This window comes from Chinchilla lanigera, unplaced genomic scaffold (genome assembly GCF_000276665.1).
Source record: "Chinchilla lanigera isolate Chin_1 unplaced genomic scaffold, ChiLan1.0 scaffold00027, whole genome shotgun sequence".
In the NCBI taxonomy this organism is placed as follows: Eukaryota; Metazoa; Chordata; class Mammalia; order Rodentia; family Chinchillidae; genus Chinchilla; species Chinchilla lanigera.
In genome coordinates, this window is record NW_004955428.1 from 4,237,126 (window position 1) to 4,258,644 (window position 21,519).

Sequence of the window (21,519 nt, forward strand, 5' to 3'; positions counted from 1 at the left end):
AAAAAAAACACCCTCAGACAGGGTCTTGCTATTTCTGTCTAGGCTGGGCTCCAATTTGTGATTTTCCTGCCTCAGTCTGCTGAGGTAGCTAGGATTACAGGCCTGTACTACTTGTTCCCAGCTCTGGTCATTTTTAGTAAATCGAAGTACCCTGACCTTTTGAGAAAGCATAGGACCCAAAGGGTCATTTGTTTCAAGTATAATTTTCCTGCTTTCTGAGTGAAGTATTCCTTTTTCCTATTCCTTCAGTGGGGAAGATAAAACTAAAAACGTTTTTAACTTTTAAAGCAGGACTCCAAACAAATCCAAATTAAAAGGCCAACTAAACATTTTGCCATGCTTACTACCAACATCTGATACGCAGACTTTACCTTTGTTACCAGCTTTGTAAGTGTAAATTATGCATCTTGATTTCTGACCCTGTTGGCCCCAAGCTTTGAATCACTGGTTCTGTAACACCGTTATCGCCCACTTGGTCTGGTTTGTTTTTACTATGATCCCTTGGTCTTTTCCCAGCTTCTCTTCCTCTACCCACCTGTGCCAGGATTCACTGGAGCTGTCCTCTTTGTTCAGTTTCTCTGAGCAGCCTTGTCTGGCCCATTCTACACACAACTCATTCTTCAACCTAGCTCCTCTCGAGTCCCCGACCCGCGCAAGTAGCTGCCTTCTAGGCTTCTTCACTTAGATGTCCCCAAAGGATCTAAAAACACTCATGTATGAAATGAATTTCCTCTGAATTTTTTCCTCCCAAATTGGTTATTCCTCCAATGCTGATGACCTCCTACATTAGCTAGCGAAGCACTGTCACTGAGCCATGCCCAGCCCTCTCCCACTTCGTGATCTACTTGACAGCAAAGGCTTCAAGCCCAAACTTCAACAACTCCCTCGCTGTCCTCCCTTCTTCCCCAAGAATCGGGCGACACAGTCCGACCTTGCTAAGGGCTCCTGCATTCCTGCTTTCTTCTCCAGGCAGTGATGCTGCCCTACCACCTCTTGCTGGTGGGTTTTCTGTATCGGCCAAGGCTTCAGAAGCACGCACTGTGGCGTTACACACACCTGGACGTGAGCCCGAATTTCACCATTTGTGAACTGCACAACTGTGGGAAAGTTACAAAGCTTTATTCTTCAATTTTCCTTTAAATAGCAATAACACCTAACTTGTGCTTTCTTTTCAAGGACGCGATGACCTAAATGTTTTGCCTGGCACTCTGCAGGATGCAGGACAGTGAACAACTTGTTTCGCTTACTAGCTCCACTTGTAAGTTTCTAGCTTCGCTGTGTTGCCTCCAATTTTGCTCCGCAGCCCCTCTAACGTAGTACACTGCTAGCAGAACTGTCCCCAGGATGTACTGTGCTTACTTCCACAAACGTCCTTTGCTCACGGACAGCTAAACTCAAGTCTTTTTAGTAAGTCATATAACTCCGTCTTTACTTCAAGCCACAGCCTCATTTCCTGCACTGTACTCACACGGGCTAGGTAGGTAAGGCCATCTCCAAATACACAACCCCGTCGCACTATCTGTGCCTTTAGGCGCACACTATCAAATGGGCACTGACTCCCAGGAGTTTATCACTACTGCAATCATTTCCTGTTCCTGCGAGGTGATGGAGGATGATTGCTAGGCAGATGGAGGAAAGGAGACTGGGATTGTCCTCATTTCACATCTGTTCGGTAATTTTATTTTATTTTATTTTTTTGGTCTTTTTGAGACAGGGTCTCCCTATGCAGTTCAGGCTGGCCTTGAGCTTACTTTGTAGTCCAGGCTGGTCTCGAACTCGCAATGATCCTCCTGCCTTAGCCTCCCGAGTGCTGGGATTACAGCCATGCATCACCAAGCCCGGCTCTCTTCGGTAATTTTAAACTGCAGCATCATGAAATCAGTCAGGTTTGCTAATACATCTAAGGGTTTCCACAAATGTCAAAACTGTCATGGTGTAGAGATTTTCTCTAGTATGTGATAAGGCAAAATAGTGTAAATAGCAAGTACAAAAAAAAAAAGTTGTAATTTGAGCTGTTAATATCTAGGAAAGCAACAGGGCATGGAGGTGCACACCTGTAACCCCAGCACGTGAGACACTGAGGTAAGAGGATCACTGCAAATTCAAGGCCACCCTGGGCTATATAGTGAGTCCAGCGCTAGCCAGAACTACATAGTGAGACCCTGTCTCAAAAAAAAAAAAAAAAAAAAAAAGGAAATCCAGAAAAGGAATGTAAGCTATTTCCTGAAACACTGGCACAATCTACTTCAGTAGACAAATAATAAGGATAATCAATCTGGCAAGACAATACTGACAAAAATAAATTTATAAATATTAAGATTTAAAACAGATGTTTACAGCTGGGTACAGTGACACAAGCCTGTAATCCCTGCCTTTGGGAAACAGGAAGGAAGACTTTATGTTTGAGTTTCACCTGGGCAACTTAGTGAGATACGGTATCAAAAGAATAAAAGCTCAGTGCAAAGGCCCTGGGTTCCATCTCCAGTATCACAAAAAATAAATGCTTACTGCTTATTCAGGCCTTACTATGATCACTTTATGTTAACCCTTCCAACAACTGCTTCATCTAGAAACTCCACTATTTTGTCTGAGACTTGAGCCAGAATATTAACTTATATACATGTAACTGTCTGACCTAAAAGATTGTTTTTAACTGTATTATACTACTGTTAACCAAACTACAAAGTATTTACATCAGAAACTTAGCAGTTAAGTCATAGGATCAAAGAAAATCACAAAGCTTTGAGGGAAGACGTCTAGGTATACACAGACTCAAAAATCAGACTTCCCACCTAGCAAGGGTGAAGAGCGTGCCTATAAATTTAACAATGGTAATGAACCATATGGAATCATCTACACTCATTTATCAGTCTTTAACCATTAGAAAACAAAGTAGACAAAATTAATGGTGGGCCTACAAAGCTATCTCCATTTTCCTGAAGAAAAGTACTAAATTGGATAGATTTTGAGTCCTACCCAGAATGTTGTTTGTTTGTTTGTTTGTTTAGTCTTTTTGAGACAAAGTCTCGCTATGCAGTTCAGGCTGAACTTGAGCTCACTTTACAGCCCATGCTGGCCTCAGATCTTCCAACAATCCTCCTGCCTCAGCTTCCCAAATGCTGGGATTACAGGCATGTGCCACCCTGCCTGGAGTTGAGGATGTTGCTTCAAAGGGAGATTTTTTTGTTCTGTTTTTTGTAGTACTGGTGACTGAACCCAGGGCCTTCACATTGAGCTCCATCCCCAGTCCTTTTTGAGACAGGGTCGCATTAAGTTGCCACTAAATTACCCAGGATGGGCTCCTGCTCAGCTTCCCAGAGTATGAGGACTACAGGTGTGTGCCACCATCCTCACTACAGGTAGGCTTCACTTCATACACAAGTCTGTGGCGGATCAATCTACTTTCTAGCTCTATTCTACCTGGCAAAACTCTCAGTTTGAGTTAATCTGTCCTCGCATCACGGTTCTTTTCACAACTAAGATTTCGAACAGTGATTCCTTTGTTTATAGACAATACAGTCCTGTGGGGATAACAAGCAGGTATTTGATTCTATTTATTTTCATGATGTAACATATGTACCTTTGTTTAAAGGCCTACTAATGCTCTTCCACTCGGGTACTGACCCACTTAACTCAGTCCTCTATGGGAGTTATATTTAAAAGTTATTTCAGTGGAATTAAGTTACCACAGTACCTAACAAAACTGAGAGGTGTTTTTTTTTGCCCTGGTACTATCTATCTCAGGTAGTACGGTAACAGCATGACTTCAGTACCGAAAAGCATGGCCTCAAACCATCCCGAAAGCTCCTGACAGAAGTTTCAAATCTGGGTTTTCCCACTTAAGACAAGCCCAAGTTAATCTTTCTGCACATCCATAGTTACTTGCCTTCTGATCTCTTTCAGGAAAAAAACAATACTATAGAATATTTTTAACTTTCTCATCAAGAGTGGTTCTCAACTTTGGGTCAACCTTAGAATTACCAGAAACAAACGCCAGGCAGGCAGGCAGGCCAATGCCCAGTACTGTCTTTGCTAGTGGGCATGAGCAGCGAGGTTGCTTGCACAATCCCTGTAAGATTCTAACACACAACCTGCGTTTGTTTACGATATAAAGGATTCACTCAACTGTCCATCCCAAATAGAGCACAGCTACTGGTTGAGAAGACACTGGCTGTAAGTGTTCAGATAAAAGATCTGCAGATCCCTCTTCATGTATGTTTCCTTGTAATGAGAGAAAGCAGACACCAGGCCATAAAAACAAAGGAACATTTCTGGGCAGGTTGTGTGCATTACCAGTGCCCTCCTATTCAAAACTGAGTAATAATCCCAGTGGGCATGGCATTACCTGGGGGGCTGGCTGCTAAACACATGAAGGATGAGGAGACTCACTGCCAACCAATGCCACAATGAACAGACAACTGAGAAAATCAGAGAATGGTCCTCCAGGCATCTGCTTCCTACACAGCCAGTCACAATCACTGCTCTGACAAGCTACAGGGAAAGAACAAAAATTACGTGAGGAATATATCCTTAAGTAAAAGAAAATGGGTCCGCGGTATTTTGAGGAAATTTGTTAAAACCAACAAAGAGGGACAATTAATGGTAATACTCTACATCAACTACAGATAAAGAATAAAAATTTGTGAGACATTGCAGGTGATGTGAAAATAGTACTTTATTGTATTTCCTACAATCTAGAGTAATAATATTCATAGCAAATTCTGCACTAACCTAGTATATGCCTTTGTACCAACTGTACCCAGAGTAAATCCTTAAGATTTCACATGTTAAAAATGGATTCACGTGAGTCTGAGGTGAAGCATTTAACGTCATATAGGCTGGGAATACAGCTCAGGGGCACAAGTGCTTGCCTGCCAAGCACGAGGTCCTGAGTTCAATTTCTGGTATCAAAAAAAGGGAGAATGAAACTAAAAAAAGAAAACAAAAAAGTCCTTGAGCTGGGGATGTGTAGAGCTCTCACCTTGCATGCACAAGGCCCTGGGTTCAATCCCCAGCACCACGTACATTAAAAAAAAGCCAATAATAATAATGATAAATAAATAAATGTTTTTAGAAAAGGAGAAATAAAGACTATCTTTGAAAAAGTCATATAATTGGACATTACTGTAAAAAATGGTATGTTAATGGAATGTTTGAAATAAGTAGGCCCTTTAGAACATTTCCAACTAGAAAAAGTTTCAAGTGAAGCAGTTTGTATATTCTTAGCTCCCCACCCCCACCCTCAAACCCTAGGACTGAAGACTGAACCCAGGGCCTTTGCACTGTACTGTATTTCCTCCCATTTGATTTTTACTTTGAGGCAGGGTTTCACTGGGTTGCTCAGGCTGGGCTCAAACTTGTGACACTTCTGCCTCGGCCCGAGTAACTGTGGCTACAGGAGTGTTTGTACCATTTCTCAGGTCCGTTTTAATGAACTTCTGAACAAAGTGAACTGTACACTAATGCTAGCTAAACACATGCTTCTGAGTACTTCTATTACTAAATTTGTTAATGAAGGGAAGAATTAGTCTTTAGTATTCCAGAGTTGAGAACTTAAAGCAGCGAAGAGAAGAATCAAGGAGACAGATTACCTACTTCCTTACCAATCGTTCTCTTCATTTTTAAAGGTATCGAGCAGCAGTATGTCTACTTGCAGGCAAGAAGTGGTTCATACAGAATGATGCAAGGTGGTAGCTAACTTAATGACTTACTAATAAAGAAACAATGGTGGAGGAATATTTTATTCATTTGGGCTTGGACATTAAGCATAAGATGGACTTAATAACTTTTTTTTTTTCCCCTTTTTGAGACAGGGTCTCACTATGCAGTTCAGGCTGGCCTTGAGCTCACTTTGTAGCCCAGGCTGGTCTCAAACTCACAACAATCCTCCTGCTTCAGCCTCCCGAGTGCTGGGATTACAAGCGTGCGTCACCATGCCTGGCCTTGCCCTTAATAAACTTGCACATAAACGTAAATGTGGCAAATTTAAAAAAGCCCAAAAGTTAGGAAACCATGGTAGATTGGGAAGATAGTCTAGAATTGTTAGAGACTTCTTACTTGACAGACAGTGCACAAGTAACTAAATACAGAAGGTAAACCTTTTATTAGTTAAGAGCAAGCCATGGAATCCAGAACATAGTCCAAAAACCTCTTCGCTTCCTATGTTATTTCAAAATGAAAAGATAATCTGTACTTGAGGCCATGTTGAAGATTTAGCAACAGCAGAAATCTTTGTATCACAGATAGAAAAATTTCCAGCATATATTTATCATTATTTTTTCAGTTAGAAAGAATTATCCACTTGTATGAAGTAATGCAGATCCTTAAGTAGGGACAAAGGTCTGATTCTTAAAATGTTACAGACTACAATACGGTTTTATTAGATTGCCAAGTAGCAACTTTGGTACAGGCAACCTTGAAACAAAGTCTATACTGTTTTTGGCACAGAGAATTCTATAAAGAGCACTGAAGATTAAACTTTCAAGCTTGTCTCTAACTGGAAAGTGAGAAGGTGTAACGCAGGTTAAGTACCAGGTCCCCCCGCCCCACCGCCCTTTTCTCCCTATAGTTCCAAAGTGACAGAACTTCAAAGACACTGGGTACACCGGCAGGCTGGAAACCGAGACCCTCACTCCTTCGTCCTCTGCACATGCTCAGTGAGGGGTATGTCCCGACGGAAGCTAAGCTTCAGAGTTTCACTACAGAAACCCCACAGTCCACGAAAGTCTCCTCACTGGGAAATGGAGCGCTCTTTCTCCAGAGCCTCCTGCACACTACCAACACTTTCACCTCAATACCCACCTCCTAAGGTGCATACTCAAAGGTTAAAAATGCAATTCAATAATCACCTTTTTGAAAAGTGTTTTATTGCTACAGGTTAAGACCTTTCAACCATGAAATTCAAAGAAAACTTAATGTTTCTGCTCTCTGCAGTACAACACAGCCATGTCCTGGGACATCGTTTTATTCAGATTTATCAGGGGGTCAGCAAAGTTTAGATGACACCAGAATGGTATCAAGAAGTCTCTGACTTAAAAAAGCAGACATGAACTAGAACTGGAAGACTGCCTTTCACGGGAAATACCAGTCTTACCTTGACCTCTCTTACTGGTTTCAGAATTCTAGGCTGGCAGTAAGGTAAGTATATACTGGTCTTGTCCAACACTTCACTGTTTAGCTTTTCCCGAACAAATGCTACATATGGTAACTGAAATATTCCTAGACATTGTACAGAAGAGAGGTCTCCCTGAATTTATCAGAACCTACCTGAATTTGGACTGTGCTTTTCTGACCTCTTCATATAGTCACAGCTTCCATTTCACAGCTGTAAGAGCAACATACCGTCAAGGACAAACACTGTGAAAGACAAGGGCCTCATAAAGCCCACGGAAAAGCTCTTCACTAACATCGGCACTACTTTCAGTCATGCTATTATAGATCACACTTTATTGTTGTGCATAATAAATAGATACAGAAAAATGGTGAAAACGTATGACTTCACTATCTAATTAAAGCTGAGTAAACTAACCTAGTCAGGTTTAGGTTTTCAATGAGAAATGACAAGAGTAACTGAATATAAAGAAAAACAAAAAGAACTTTACTTTCCTATGTTAATACAGGTCAAGGGACCCTTTCTTATCAGAAGGGTTGATAACACCAGTTCTTAGCGATAAACATAAGGCACTTGTTTCAATTACATCACTGCATTTTTTTCCCCACTTGTTTTTTCTGACCCTGTTTTCCCCCCACAGTATCATTTGAAATTAATAGAATGGATGAAGCAAATGTGAGATGATCCAGTTAATACTACTCAGAGCAAGATGGTACAGTACAATGCTTTAGGGGTGATGTCTGGACATAAAATGAACCCAGCCAAGGTCCTCTGACACCAGACAACGTATCCACTATCAAGTAAACCTGAAAGAAAATAAAAGATTTATTCAATAGTTCCAGTAAAATTGGGTTGGAATACAATATACATGTAAGGAATTTAGCTCCTCAAGGGTGGCATCTGCATTTAGAGTTCTGAGTATTTCTGAATATTCATTCTAAGACAATCTACATCATTTGAACAGTCAAGACAGATAGATGAATTTCATTTCAATATACAGTAGAGTTTAAACAAAATTCACACATACACTCCGTTATATGGCTGGTGCCTCCTCCGAACACCTCATTCGTGGCAGAGGTAGCACTAGTGTTCTTTCCCAACAATAAGAACTTCAGTTGCCACTCACAGGAGAAGTAAAAAAACAAAGGTTTTCTTTTTCTCTTCTTTTTTTTTTTTTCCATCTGTTAAGATGTTCCTGAGACAGGGCCAGTTAATAAAATAAAACAGAGCACTGGAGTTCAGTTTGTACTTCTCTGTACGTCACTACGTGTTAGACTGGGATGTGGAATGCAGGTCATGTACTATGAAAGAATCAATAAAATGACCGGGTCTTCTGAAAATTCCCTTTAGAGTACATTCTCTATAAACTAAAAGGACTACAAAAAGCTCAATTATATATACAACTGATTCATTTTACATAATCTTATTTGCTCAGATCTTGCAAATGCAATGAGAATATTGAGCCTGAGGCTAGTTCTCAGCGTACAGGTTTGACAGGTTTAAGGCTCATTTTCCCAATCAAATTAGCAGTTTCTGGTTCTCCTTTCAGATTATGAATTACATTCATAGTACCTGCCACCATTCTAGGCCTCAATGAAATTGTAACGCAGGAGCAGCACCCTACTTCACTACGGAACCTCACTGACACCAGCAGTTGGCACACTCCAAAGAGCTCCCCTCTGTACTGGCCTCACAGTACACTACTTTGCCTCTGGCTTGCACCTCTGTTTCCACCTGTGTATTTTCATAGAAGCCCAACACAGATTAGTGGAAATATTCACACAAGTGTTTTTCAAAACAATTTATTGCATCATATTTGGTACCTTATGTTTGACAACAAAAAAGAAATTACATCTGTAACTGCAGGAAAAAGAAGCTGGTCTGTTATTGGAAAAAAAAAATCTTGGGCCCTTTAAAAATTACAAAGTCTTGGGCTTGCCTGAAACAACTGAGCAAGAAATATATTCTTAGAAATGTAGGGCTTCAAGTATTACAAACCTGTGACACTGTGGAAAAATTCCAGAGGTATCTAAACTGCAGCACTTTTTTTTTCTGCATATCATGAACAAGGCCTGCTGAGGTTTTAAACTATTAGTCTCTTGATCAGTCATAGAATGGTAGTCAGGAGTTCTGCTCTTAAAGTTCAAGCCATGGTAGGTTTTTCCTTTTTTTCACTCTTGGGTGAAAAAATTCATGCTTGCTAATTAGTTGGTGCCACATCACAGTGCATTTGGTTCTTGCATTACAGTTTTAACAAGTTTGGCCAAAACAATGCTGAAAGGTTTGCATTGTTATTTTAGTTCTTCAAGTTTTAGTTAAAATTGAGATTGTTCCAACTGGTTCCTTCAGTTAAAAACTGTGGTACAAGAACACCGAACTGATCATGTACAGTAAATTTTGGAAACACAACAAGCGTACTGAACACCTTCTAGGTTTCTTATAATCCTGCTTGGTATCTACATGTCCCAGTTTCTACAACATCAAGCATCTGTTGTAGATTTTCTGTAAATAGTGATTCACATTGCATACTTCCTATGGTCAGAATCAACCCCGTAACAAAATCAGTCAGATGCTAAAGCCCCAACAACTCTTTGTGCTCAGTGAAAGAATCCAGTGCTAAAACAGCATGTATGCTGTCTGAGATATAGTAAAATCTCACAAGACAAATTTAAGGTAATATTTCTGCCACACACCTGCTTTGTTAGCTGTAACAGCCTCCAGATTGTATATAAATTAGTTTAAAAACATGGGTGGGTAGGTAGGAATAGGACAAGGTATCTTTTTTAACCCCTCAATTTTAGCAGCTTTTAATTTTTTAAGAAACTGAACCTATATCCTGTAATGTTAGATATTTTATATATACTTTTTCAGCAGGATAAAAAACGTAAAACACTATTTGAAGGCAAGAACATTTACTCCTCTCATTCTGTGTAAGTTAGAGCAATGCAGCAGGTGCGTGACAAAAATATTATACACTAGATATGGTCCAAAGTCATTCCATTTGCTTGTTTACTGATGTTCAAATTTCATTGGCCAGTTCTTCAGTTTCTGCAGAACTATCTCCATTAACTGTGATCTTCATATCCTCTTCATATCCAGGAGGCATGAAAGCCAAAGCATAAGGGAAAAGCTTATGACAATTTGCTCTATAAGCTTCAGCAGATTCTTTACAGTCTCCTAGGCTACCATCACACAAGGCTTCTAATACCTCCATACAAGTCTGAAGGAAGAAAAAAGAGCATGTTATAACTTAAGAAGAGGTTTTACTATGGACTTCAACAGTGACCCATTTCCAATGTAAGAAATGGACATACAATACGCAGGAAAACAAAAACATTTCTTCCTGCTCCCTGAGCAGCAGCCTGGCACTGTATGTACATGCCAAATTTTATATTGCCAGTTATCACATGTAGATGGTTTAAGTTTTGGAGGCTTAACGTTACCCAGCAAAATCAAACAGTTATTCAGCATTGTAATAAAATTATGGAGTATCTTAAGGAATATCAACAACTAGGAAGAAAAATGTTCCAAGTATAGTGATTATACCCAAGGACAAAATGGGTTGAGGATGTGTTCAGTGGTAAGCTGCTTGCTTAGCCCTGGGTTCAAACAATAGAACCACAAAAAAAAAAAAAAAAAAAAAAGTTTATAAAAAAATCAATGACTCAATAACTCCCCAAGTAAGTCTGATTCTTATATTTTATTTATTTATTTTGTGTTTTTTTTCCCGGTACTGGGAATTGAACTCACGACCTTGTGCTTGCCAGGCAGGTGGTGTGCCGCTGAGCTAAATCCCCAGCCCCCTGATTCTTATATTTTAAATACAGAGAGCACCATCCTAGGGATTAAACCTGTATTCCTTACATTTGTGGGATTTTTTGTTTGGTGGTCTTTTTTTTTGCGGGGGCGGGTTTCCGGTACTGGGAACCAAACTCACAACCTTGCGCTTGCCAGGCAGGTGCTGTGCTGCTGAACTAAAAAATCCCCAGCCCCTCTTGGTAGTCTTTTTGAGACAGGGTTTTGCTGTGCAGTTCAAGCTGACCTTGAGCCCACTTTGTAGCCCAGGCTGGTCTCCCAACTCACAACAATTGTCCTGTCTCAGCCTCCTGAGTACTAGGGTTATAGGCATGAGCCAACACACCCAGCGATTTGTTGTATTTTTAAACAATTCAGGTTGACTTGTATTTTTTGAGTTTTTTTTTCTTTAACTCTTTTCAGTGAGAAAATACTACTTACTTTGTAGATACATAATGCCTTATAACACGCTAGCTTGCAGAAATTAGATATAATTCCTAAACTAAATGGTACAATAATCATCATCCAACTGGTCCAATTTTTCTTTCTTAAAGTTGCTGCCTGGATTTACTTTTTTTTTTGGTAGCAAGAATCGATCTCAAGAGTTTGCGCTTCCTACCAGGCAGGCACTGTGCCGCTGAGCTATAGCCCCGGCCCCTTCATTTACTATTAAATGACTATATCAAACTATCTTTAAGCAAGTACATTATTACAATGAAGTATAACTATACTTCATTTTCAAACTAGAGTAAACAACTGCCACATGGTCATATATTTTATGTTTACGTTTTTAATAGGCTCACTTAACAATCTTCACTGAGACAACTGCTTGTGCAGAAATGAACAGATATGCATTAAAATCCCAAAATAACTGTAGAGTTTATATAATTTTACTAAAACATATTTATTTTTTTGAGACAGGGCCTCACTGTGTAGTTCAGAGTGGCCTTGAACTCCCAGCCATCCTCCTGCCTCAACCTCCCAAGTGCTGGGATTACAGGTGTGCAGCCACCACGCCCGGCACTAAAATATATTTCTAAAAAGTCACTCCAAGTTACAGGTGTGGATCCAGTTACTAAGTGCCAAGCAGCCTGGTATGCACATGCACCCCCACGGATATACAGTCATCAATGAATCTACGAGTAGCTTCTGACAGATTCATGACTTGGAAAACAGTACGCATAGATACAAAGAACAAGTATTCCTCATGGTGAAAAGAGAGAAAGTAGTTAGGTTTCTTATGGAGAGATTGTTGAAAACTTTTACCTGGAGGTTTCTGTTAATGAGGGACTCGTCAAGTGTTGTTGCCAACTCTATAGCTCGTTTCTGACTAGAAGGATCTAAATAATATACCATTTTGGCAGCTGAATAAGAGGAAGAAAGGAAATCAGTTTTATTTTAAGTAAACCCAGTATCTAACCCTCTACTCATTCAAATATAAAATGCAAGCTATGAGCACACAAAATGTTGCCCTTTATCATGGAAAAGAGGAGCCACTGAAGACACTGTTATCTAAAACGTAAATAAATACATGTAAATAAAAAGCCTGACAAATACTGCAACTGTCCAAAGTAGGAGAACAGATTATGGCACATTATTATGTACATCTACTGGTAACAAAATGTGAGGAATTGGTAAAATGTACACTCTCTAAGAGATGAAAGCACACAGTCCCTGGGCATGGTGGCGCACACCTGCAATTCCAGCACTGCGGAGGCTAAGGTAGGAGGATCGCTGAGTTTGAGGCCAGCCTGGGCTACAGAACGAGACCCTGTCTCAAAAGAAAAGGAAGCGCACAGTCTAGTAATACTTGTCTTTCCGTGGTAGGACCATGGATAGTTTTCTTTCTAAAATAAACATAATAATTGGGTGGTGAGGAAACCTCATTAAATGCCCGAGGGGAAAGAGGGCAATGAGGAGGGAAGTACACAACCTTGATGGTACGAGGGCAAACACAGCTACAGGGTCTTAGCCAAGCGCATCACTACTAAAGTACCACACATGGTCCCACAAAGGACAGACTCTGGCTCCTGGGCATGGACCCCTGCCTTGGACTTCCAGTGAACCATGAGACAGTTTCAGGCCTTTAGCACTGCCAAGAGTGACAGCTACATAACCATGAGAAACGGAAGATGATGGTCACATGGAGTGAATTTCACAAGCAAAAGGAGAAAAGAATGAGACCAAGCTCCACCTCCTTTGTTCACTTACATTTACCTCTTTGTAATGCCAGTGCTGAACGAGGAGAAAGGACTGATCTTGACTGATACTAATGACTTTGTCTAAAGAAACTCTAAAATATACACAAAGCATTTTAAACTGCTTATTTTTATAAGCTTCAGATGTAACACGCGTATTAGCTCTTCTAAACTACCCCGTGCGGTATCTTGTCATGTGCCCACTAATAACTGAGGCTGAGAAGGCTACCAGAAGACAGATGTAAAGTGGTTACCTGATAATCGATGTGGCAATGAATCAGAATTCCTTTTCAGGAAAGTTTCATTAAAATTCTTTGGATTCGTTGCTCCAAAAAGACGACTCATTTCTTGTTTTAATACTGTTCTAACTGTATCGGATAAGTCTTTACTTTCACTCACTGCTGAATAAATTAAAAATAAAAGCACTTAGCAGTCAGATAAAGTCTGTCGTAGTCAAATTATCTACTTGATGAGGACAATGAAACACAGCAATTATATACAAAAACCAAATAACCTGTACTGATAACACTTAAAGAGCCTACCTAATAAAAATTAGAAGAGTATGTGTCACAAGAACTATTTAATGATTTTTTTTTTTAAAGCACTGAAAAAGTTTCATTGACAGATGATTCATTTCCAGAAAGTACAGGAACTACAAAAAAAAAAAAAAAAAACAGAAAGAAGTAATTCCACAGCTTTCTAAGCCTCTAGGGCGCCCCCCACCTCAACTGTAAGGTCTGTGAAGCGGGGGCTGACAACATCTGTCTGGTAAATACATAGTGCTGAAGACATTTTCCTTATCATCTCCATCCTTCTCTATACCCAAGTAAGGTACATTAATCAATTAAAACAAAAATAAAAACATGGTTGACTTCACTGACCTTTATCTTCAGGAACTATGTGAATTGAGCTATTTATCTTATAATAAACTCCAAAGGACCACCAAAGCATTTTCCTGTAATAAATACACTGCAGTCATCATATTCCCAGGCCTTGGGATTTGGAGAAGAAAAAATAGACCCCAATCCCTCTGGACTGAATCCAAGTTATGCCTTGTTTCACTGTTCTATGGTATGTACAGACTATCTGGAGTTTTGGATCCAGACAGACCTGAGTGTGGATCTGGGCTTGAAGAAGTCATACGTCCCTGAACCTATTTCTTGGTCTCTAAGATGGGGTGATGGCTGTATCTAGGACTGGAGTAAGGAAAAGCTATTGTGTGAAGTGCTAATTATGTTAGAGATATTCGGTCAACTGCACTTAATATTTTATATATATATTTTTTGGAGGGGGGGGCTTTCTGAGACAGGGTCTCACTATGCAGTTCAGGCTGGCCTTGAGCTCACTTTGTAGCCCAGGCTGGTCTCAAACTTGCAATGATGCTCCCGCCTCAGCCTCCTGAGTGCTGGGATTACAGGTGTGTGCCACCACAACCGGTTACTATTTTTGTTATATTTTGAAACCAGTAATATTTTCCTGTAGTTAAGAAAATAATAGTGGCTTTCAAATTTTGACTGCAATTAAGAATTGATATCGTGGGCTGGGGGTTTAGCTCAGCAGCACAGCGCGTGCCTGGCAAGCAGGAGGTCATGAGTTCAATTCCTGATACCGGAAACCACCCTCCCCCCAAAACTGATATTGTGACAAGTATGTATCATCTCATATTCATACTTTATGCAACACAAGCTGATATATTCTACATAGTTCTGTTTGCAGTTGAGATTTTTCAAATGCTAGTAATGACCATTAATAACTGATACCATTATCCCACTAGTGAATCACGACCTTACTTTTAAAAAACACTGAATTCTGAGTAGTAAATAGACAAAATATTCTACATGTTACTATTAATGGGGTAATTCATTGATATGCCTTCTGTTGGTTAGCAAACACTTTTTCTATTATCCTGTAGAAATGAATGACTCAAATAGATGAGATAATAGGTAAAGAATTTAACAGTTCCCATTGGCACATGCATGACTGGCCCATTGGGAGCCTTGTACCACTGTACAAACAGATCTAATCACTTTTATATGTTGTTTTACTAATAAAATTAGTAAAAAAAAACAGTCATGTATGTCCTGTCAGTGGTTCAAGCCACCTGGCAGTGAGACATATGAATTCCAACCCTGTTGTGTATGGGTTACCATACACAATTATGGCTGTAGTGGCACCTTTGGTAAATTATCCATACTTGTTTTTCACAGAAGTAGGAGAGAATACTGGAAGAAAAGCTGTTAAATTATGGCCAATTACAATTGTAACTGAGACAATAAACACTGTCTCAAAATTCACAGATTTTCTATAACACAGAAAGTGACTTCCTCCGATCTCGTCGGGGTGCCCAAAATGCTTCTGGGACCCTATGTAGGTACCAAAGTAACTGCAGAGACATCCCTTGATGGCTGGAGGACCATTTATGGTTTTCATTATCTTCATTAACTTATTTTCCTCCAATTAAATAATCTCTCTAGAAATCTGAAGCGGCTAACAACAAAACTCACAAAAGTAAAAACAAATCTACACATGCACATCCATGTGTATGTCTCCCAACTTTACTAACAACTGTCTGCAAAACTATTTCCAAAAAAACTCATTCAGTAATTTTACAAGAAGTCAGAAGCTCCCCTCAACTTTTTGGCAGATGTGAACCCAGGCCTGCTGCACTAAGCTACAAACCAATCCCCTTTTATTTCCTGTTTATGAGAGAGGGTCTTGCTAAATTTCCCAGGCAGGGCTCGAACTTGAGACCCTACTGTCTCCCCCTTCCTTAGTGCTGGGATTACAGGCTTGTGCCACTGCAGCTGACTGAAGCCCACTCATTTTAAGTTATGTAGATTTTCTGTGTAACTCCCAGGATGACATCAACAGTCCCTGCTCAAGGGCCACTGCAATAAACATTAACATGTCCTTTGGCATTATAAATAATGAAATTTGACTGTTAGCTTCAAAAAAGGAGCGATCCCAAATGCCACAGATTTATGACCAACTACTGTTGAAAACTAGTTGGCAGAAAAATAAAAATCTATCTAGGAAGCCTCTGAAAATGATAGAATTAACAAAACCTACCGAGGTTTTAGGAAAGCAAAATTTCCATATTATTTAATTACCTTTCATATGGAACAATTATCTCCCGAAGCAAGAGAGTGGTAATTGATGAAGGACTGGGAGAAAATTTTTTTTGCTTTGGGGCTGGGGATATAGCTCATTAGTGGCATAAGCACCTGCTTGGCAAGCAGGTCCCAAGTTCAATACCGAGTACAAAAAAAAAAATTTCTTTTGGCTTTGTTTCTTGAGACAGTCTTACTATGCAGGTCAGCTGTCCTTGAGTTTATTATAGTCTCAAACTTACAGCAATCCTCCTGCCCCAGCCTCACTAGTGCTGAAATTACAGGTATGAACCACCTGTCTAGCTGAAAAATAAAAACTTTTAAAAGCAGCTTTTGACTTGGGTCCTCAGAAATTCTAAAACTGAAACATTTAGTGTACTCTATTAACTTATCAGCAGACAGATTCAGTACTCATTAGTGGTTACAAAAGGTACTGAAAGGGGCCCTAGCTAGGAGTCACCCTGGGGTCTCAGGACAGCTGACACTGGTAATAATTTGGTAGAAAATGTTCCTATTTTGCCTAAGATTAATGACTGTGGTGTATGCTGTTATTTTATTGTTTTTTTAATCTCTTTAAAATAAAAAAATTTTTAAAAGATGAGAAAAAAAGTAAGTAGTAATGATTTAATGTAGCTTAAGTAGTAATGATTTAATGACTTAAAAATTATTAAGTGCCAAATGTATTTGTTAAAGAAACGCCTGGGGAACAATAAAGATGCCCCTGCCGGGGATACAGCTCAGTGGCACAGTGTCTGCCTGGCAAGCACAAGGTCCTGTGTTCAATTCCTGGCACCAAAAAAAAAAAAAATAAATAAAATAAAGATGCCCCTATTTTTATCTGTAGTTTCAAAAACTCTTCCCTCTTTTTGCACTATTGAAGACTGAACCAAAAGCCTTCACACCAAGCTCCATCCTTGGTCCTTCTACTATTTTTTATTTTGAGAGTCTCACCAAGTCACTGTGCTGCTCAGGCAGAACTTTAACTTTTGTTCGTCCTGTCTCAGCCTCCCAGAGTGATAAGGGTCAGGCATGTCCCACCACCGCTGGCTTATAATATTTAACTTTTAATTATTTCAAAAAGCATTTTCCAGGCTGGGCATGGTGGTGCACTTATAATCTTAGCACTCAGGAAGAATAGGCAGAGGATGCTAGTAACTAGAGGCCAGCCTGGAATACACAGTAAGACCCTGTTTACCAAAATATAAAAAAAAGTTCTAATCTCATAGGACTTCCATCCTATTATGACTAATAATTAAAACTATTATCTGAGTCTTTTCTGACTCAATTTCAAAAAAATTTTAATACACAGAAAACAACTAAAAAGAAACAAAATTCTTTATTAGTATTATCATGAGTATGGGATTTCTTCTTTCTACAATGTGGTCATATTACAAGACCAGTACTCTAAGCCCTGAGCTATAGGGCCTCACAATGTGGTCATATTAATACACTGGAAATTTTTATTTTTACAGTTAGTTTAATATTATTTCCAAATTCTGTAGATTGATGTTATAGAGATCAATCCTCCCAACATGAAATTTAAAGTGTTCCAAAATCCAAAACTTTCTGAGCTTTTTAAATACCAGAAGTGGAAAATTCTATACATTTTTTCACCTGATAGGCCATCATGACATTAAGCACACTAAAAATACTGTTTAAAACTACTTTAAGGCTATGTGTATGAAGTGTACATGAAACACACAATGAATTTCATGCTTACACTTGGGCCCATTCCCAAGATATCTCATTGTGTACATGCAAACACCCTCCCCCATACACACACACAGAATCCAAAATCTGAAACACTTCTAGTCCCAAACATTTCAGATAAGGGAGATAACGGATACTTAACCTGCAGTAGAAAGAACAATATGAAGTCCTGGGCTCTAGTCTTTGTTTCATTACTAAATATCTGTTACCTAGAATAAGTAGTTTACAGTCTTTAAGGGTCCCAAATTTCACAACTTTAAAATGAGAGATAACTAGAAAAAAAAACTACTTTTAAAATTCCATAGTTCTACTTCACATTAAAACTAATGTACTAATCTGTCAGAATATCTGAAAAGCACACATGACTTATAAAATAACAGAAAGTTTTATGATTCTTAAAGGATTGTGCCAAGAAAGCCTAGTCCATGTAAACTGAGATCTACAACACATAAATACAAGAAAAGGTGTCAATTTCAAAGAGATCCTTTAATTTTAAAACAATTTCCTTAGAAGCTTCACATAATGACATAGACTCAAAACTTCAACTTACACATAAATTTTCAAAAATAGAACCAAAGGTGATTCTTAAACACCTGGACTAAACAATTCTGTCAAAATCAAGTCAACATTTATAGCCTTAAAATAAAAACCTTCCTCACAAAGGAAAGAGCTCTTATTTTCCCTCCATTAATTTAATATGTATCAGCTTTAACATGACCAAGTTCAAGGAAAATTGTACAGATTACTTACATAAGCTCTATCAACTAGTACAATGAAATACTTGAGGAATGGAAAACATAAAACCTACCAGTACTAAAGAGTCGAATCATACACTCATGAAGCCAGGGATGACTAGAATCAATAGCAAATGCCCTCTTTACTGATTGTAGCATCAAAAGAAATTTTTCTATAAAAAGAAAAAGATATATTTTGTTCATTTGATAAAGTAAGTTGCCCTCCCTTGGAGGGTCAAGACTTTGCAAATAGAAAAAAGTGAACTTAGGCTTAATCACACCTGAATTGTAACACAGGACTGAAGTAACTTCCCTTCAATTAATATCATTAATTTTCTTTCAATAAAATGAAGGGTTACATCAAATCAATACTATAAAATCTTACCTACTGTACACATCCCAAGCATTCTAAACCTAAAAACCAAGATCCTTCCCTTATCTTTTACCTGCTTCCAGGTAATACACACAACATCACTATTATTTACACTCTTCTTGATGGACACTCCCCTCCTATGAATATTTTCCTTCAGCAACATAACACATCTTTAAATATCTATTCCTAAGATTATGTCTTCTATGTATGAAAATAGCTAGTAACACAGCCAACATTTATTTGAAGCTTATTAGTGCCAGGCACAAAAATAATTTTATTACCATAAAATGACCATATTGGCCTTAACCCTGGGTATCATGTACAGTAGGTGGGTTAGGGTTTTAATGTCCTGCATCACTGTCACTATAATATCTTATATACAGCAGGCAGGCATTTCTATGCAGAACCTGCACTGGCATTTGCCAAAATAAACCCTACAGCGATGAGACTATTAGAGGTACACAATTCTACCTAGGAAATAATAGTGATCCATTTTATCAGTGCCACTGGACCCTAATTGCCTACCTTTCCTAAAGTAAATCTCAAAGGCAAAAAGATGAGTTTCTATCTTGTTCTTCACCAAGTTCTTCAACGGTGTTAAAAATTTTATAGCTTCTTCCAATGGAGTTTCAACCTAACAAAAATAAAAGATGATATACAAATGGAAGTAAGATTCCTGGGGAATGTGATTTTACTGTATTAAAAATACTTCTTTGTTTTATTCTTACAGAAAAACAAAAATCACTTACCAGTAACCCTGAAATATACTGCTGTATTTTAACCTACCATAGCTAAATAAAGGAGATTTTGAACTCCAAAAATCTCTCAGAGCCTTGGGGGACAACGCTGAGGACTGAACTCAGAGCCTTAGCACTGAGCCACATACTCTGCCCTCTTTATTTTTATTTTGAGACAGTCACACTAGGCCACCGAGGCTGGGCTCTGACTTAAAATCCTCCTGCCCCACCCTCCCAAGAGTGCTAGCGTTACAGGCATGTGCCACTATGAATAGTCTAGAACTCGGAACTAAACTAATCTTTAATTACAGGTATTACATTATCTCTGGATAGAAGCTATCCCTGGATAAAATAACACCAGGAAGAAACAATAGCTAGGAGGGCAAAAAAATACAGAAGAGGGACATACAATAGGAAAGGGGGATGAAGGAAATCATAAAAAGTATTATAAACTCAGTGAAAATTCTTTATAATTCTAACAAAATGAAGTATGATCCACCTATTCAAAATAGTGTACTATCAATTGTCTGCCTTGTTCTATTATAAAGTCTACAGCAAGCCATCTTCACTAAAATATCATACTAAGGCATATGGCAGTCTAAGAGATTTATATTTATAGAACTCGGTCCCTACCATTCTTTACTAACTATATAAATGTCACATTAGTTACACATGTAATCTTGCTAGGTAGGAGTGATTCTCACTATTATGACTGTGCTGTGATACTAATCGCAGGCTGAGTACTGAGACAATACGACCCCTGCACACTGGGGTGCATGGAGAAACACTTATCAGCGTACTGAATATCTGGATGCTCTATTCACCTTCCCTCCTCACAGAAGCACTAACACCTACTCTTAATAGAAAACTGGATTTGCCATTCGATCCACACCCAGCTTCTCATTTACCTTGTTTTAAACCTATGTAGAAGTACTTGCCCTAGCTGGGCATGGTAGCGCAAGCCTGTAATTCCAACACTTAGGAGGCTGAGATAGGAGGATCGTGGTGAGTTCGAGACCAGCTTGGGCTACAAAGTGAGCGCAAGGCCAGCCTGAACTGCAGAGGGAGACCCTGTCTCCAAAAGACCAAAAAAAAAAGGAGGACTGGGGATATAGTTCAGCGGCACAAGTGCCTGCCTGGCAAGCGCAAAGTCCTGAGTTCGATTCCCAGTACAAAAAAAAAAAAAGAAAGAAGAAAGTAGTAGCTCCCCTTACAGGACAATGAAAATACTCATTAAAATCCCAGAAACAGTGGCAGGTGGTGTTATTTTGAAAGATACAGGCTCTAAACCAGAAACAAAATGTGGCAACATCACGCTAATGACTACTGATTCAAGAACCAAAAGATCTAGGCAAAAATAGGGTCTTCATAAGAGTCTTTCTCACACGTTTGTAAACACTTTGTTTCTTATTCCCATTATTTTATATTATACTGGGTTTGAATTTGTAGTATATAGGGATGACATATTTCTATCAGGGTAAGTTAGAGAAGAAAAACTGAAATTGACAATCAATTATATCAAGCTTTTCTTTTTTTTTTTTTTTTTTTGGTCTTTTTGAGACAGGGTCTTGCTATGCAGTTTAGGCTGGCCTTGAGCTCACTTTGTAGCCCAGGCTGGTCTCAAACGCACAATGGTCTTCCTGCCTCAGCCTCCCGAGTGCTGGGATTACAAGCGTGCGCCACCACATCCAGCTAGCTTTTCATGTTTCTAAGGGTATAGAGTAAAATGAGGGCCACTATGTTTGACAAGG

At 39.0% G+C, this 21,519-nt stretch overlaps 1 protein-coding gene across 6 annotated transcripts in view; it reads right to left on the reverse strand.

The window, feature by feature from the left end:
• Positions 1-6,844: 6,844 nt before the first annotated feature.
• Naa15 (N(alpha)-acetyltransferase 15, NatA auxiliary subunit) overlaps positions 6,845-21,519 on the reverse strand; it is a 93,388-nt gene continuing 78,713 nt past the window's right edge. Inside the window, exons 16-22 of one of the 6 annotated variants that reach the window (XM_013515313.1) lie at positions 19,557-19,665; positions 18,733-18,831; positions 18,067-18,133; positions 13,986-14,059; positions 13,359-13,502; positions 12,173-12,270; positions 6,845-10,331 (exon numbers count right to left, since the gene is read on the reverse strand). In XM_013515313.1, the coding sequence (XP_013370767.1) occupies positions 10,131-10,331; positions 12,173-12,270; positions 13,359-13,502; positions 13,986-14,059; positions 18,067-18,133; positions 18,733-18,831; positions 19,557-19,665 (792 nt within the window). In that variant the 3' untranslated portion in view covers positions 6,845-10,130. Of the gene's footprint in view, positions 10,332-12,172; positions 12,271-13,358; positions 13,506-13,985; positions 14,060-18,066; positions 18,134-18,732; positions 18,832-19,556; positions 19,666-21,519 lie in introns of those variants that run through there. The other 5 variants (XM_013515312.1, XM_005386690.2, XM_005386689.2 and 2 more) reach the window with 5 other exon arrangements.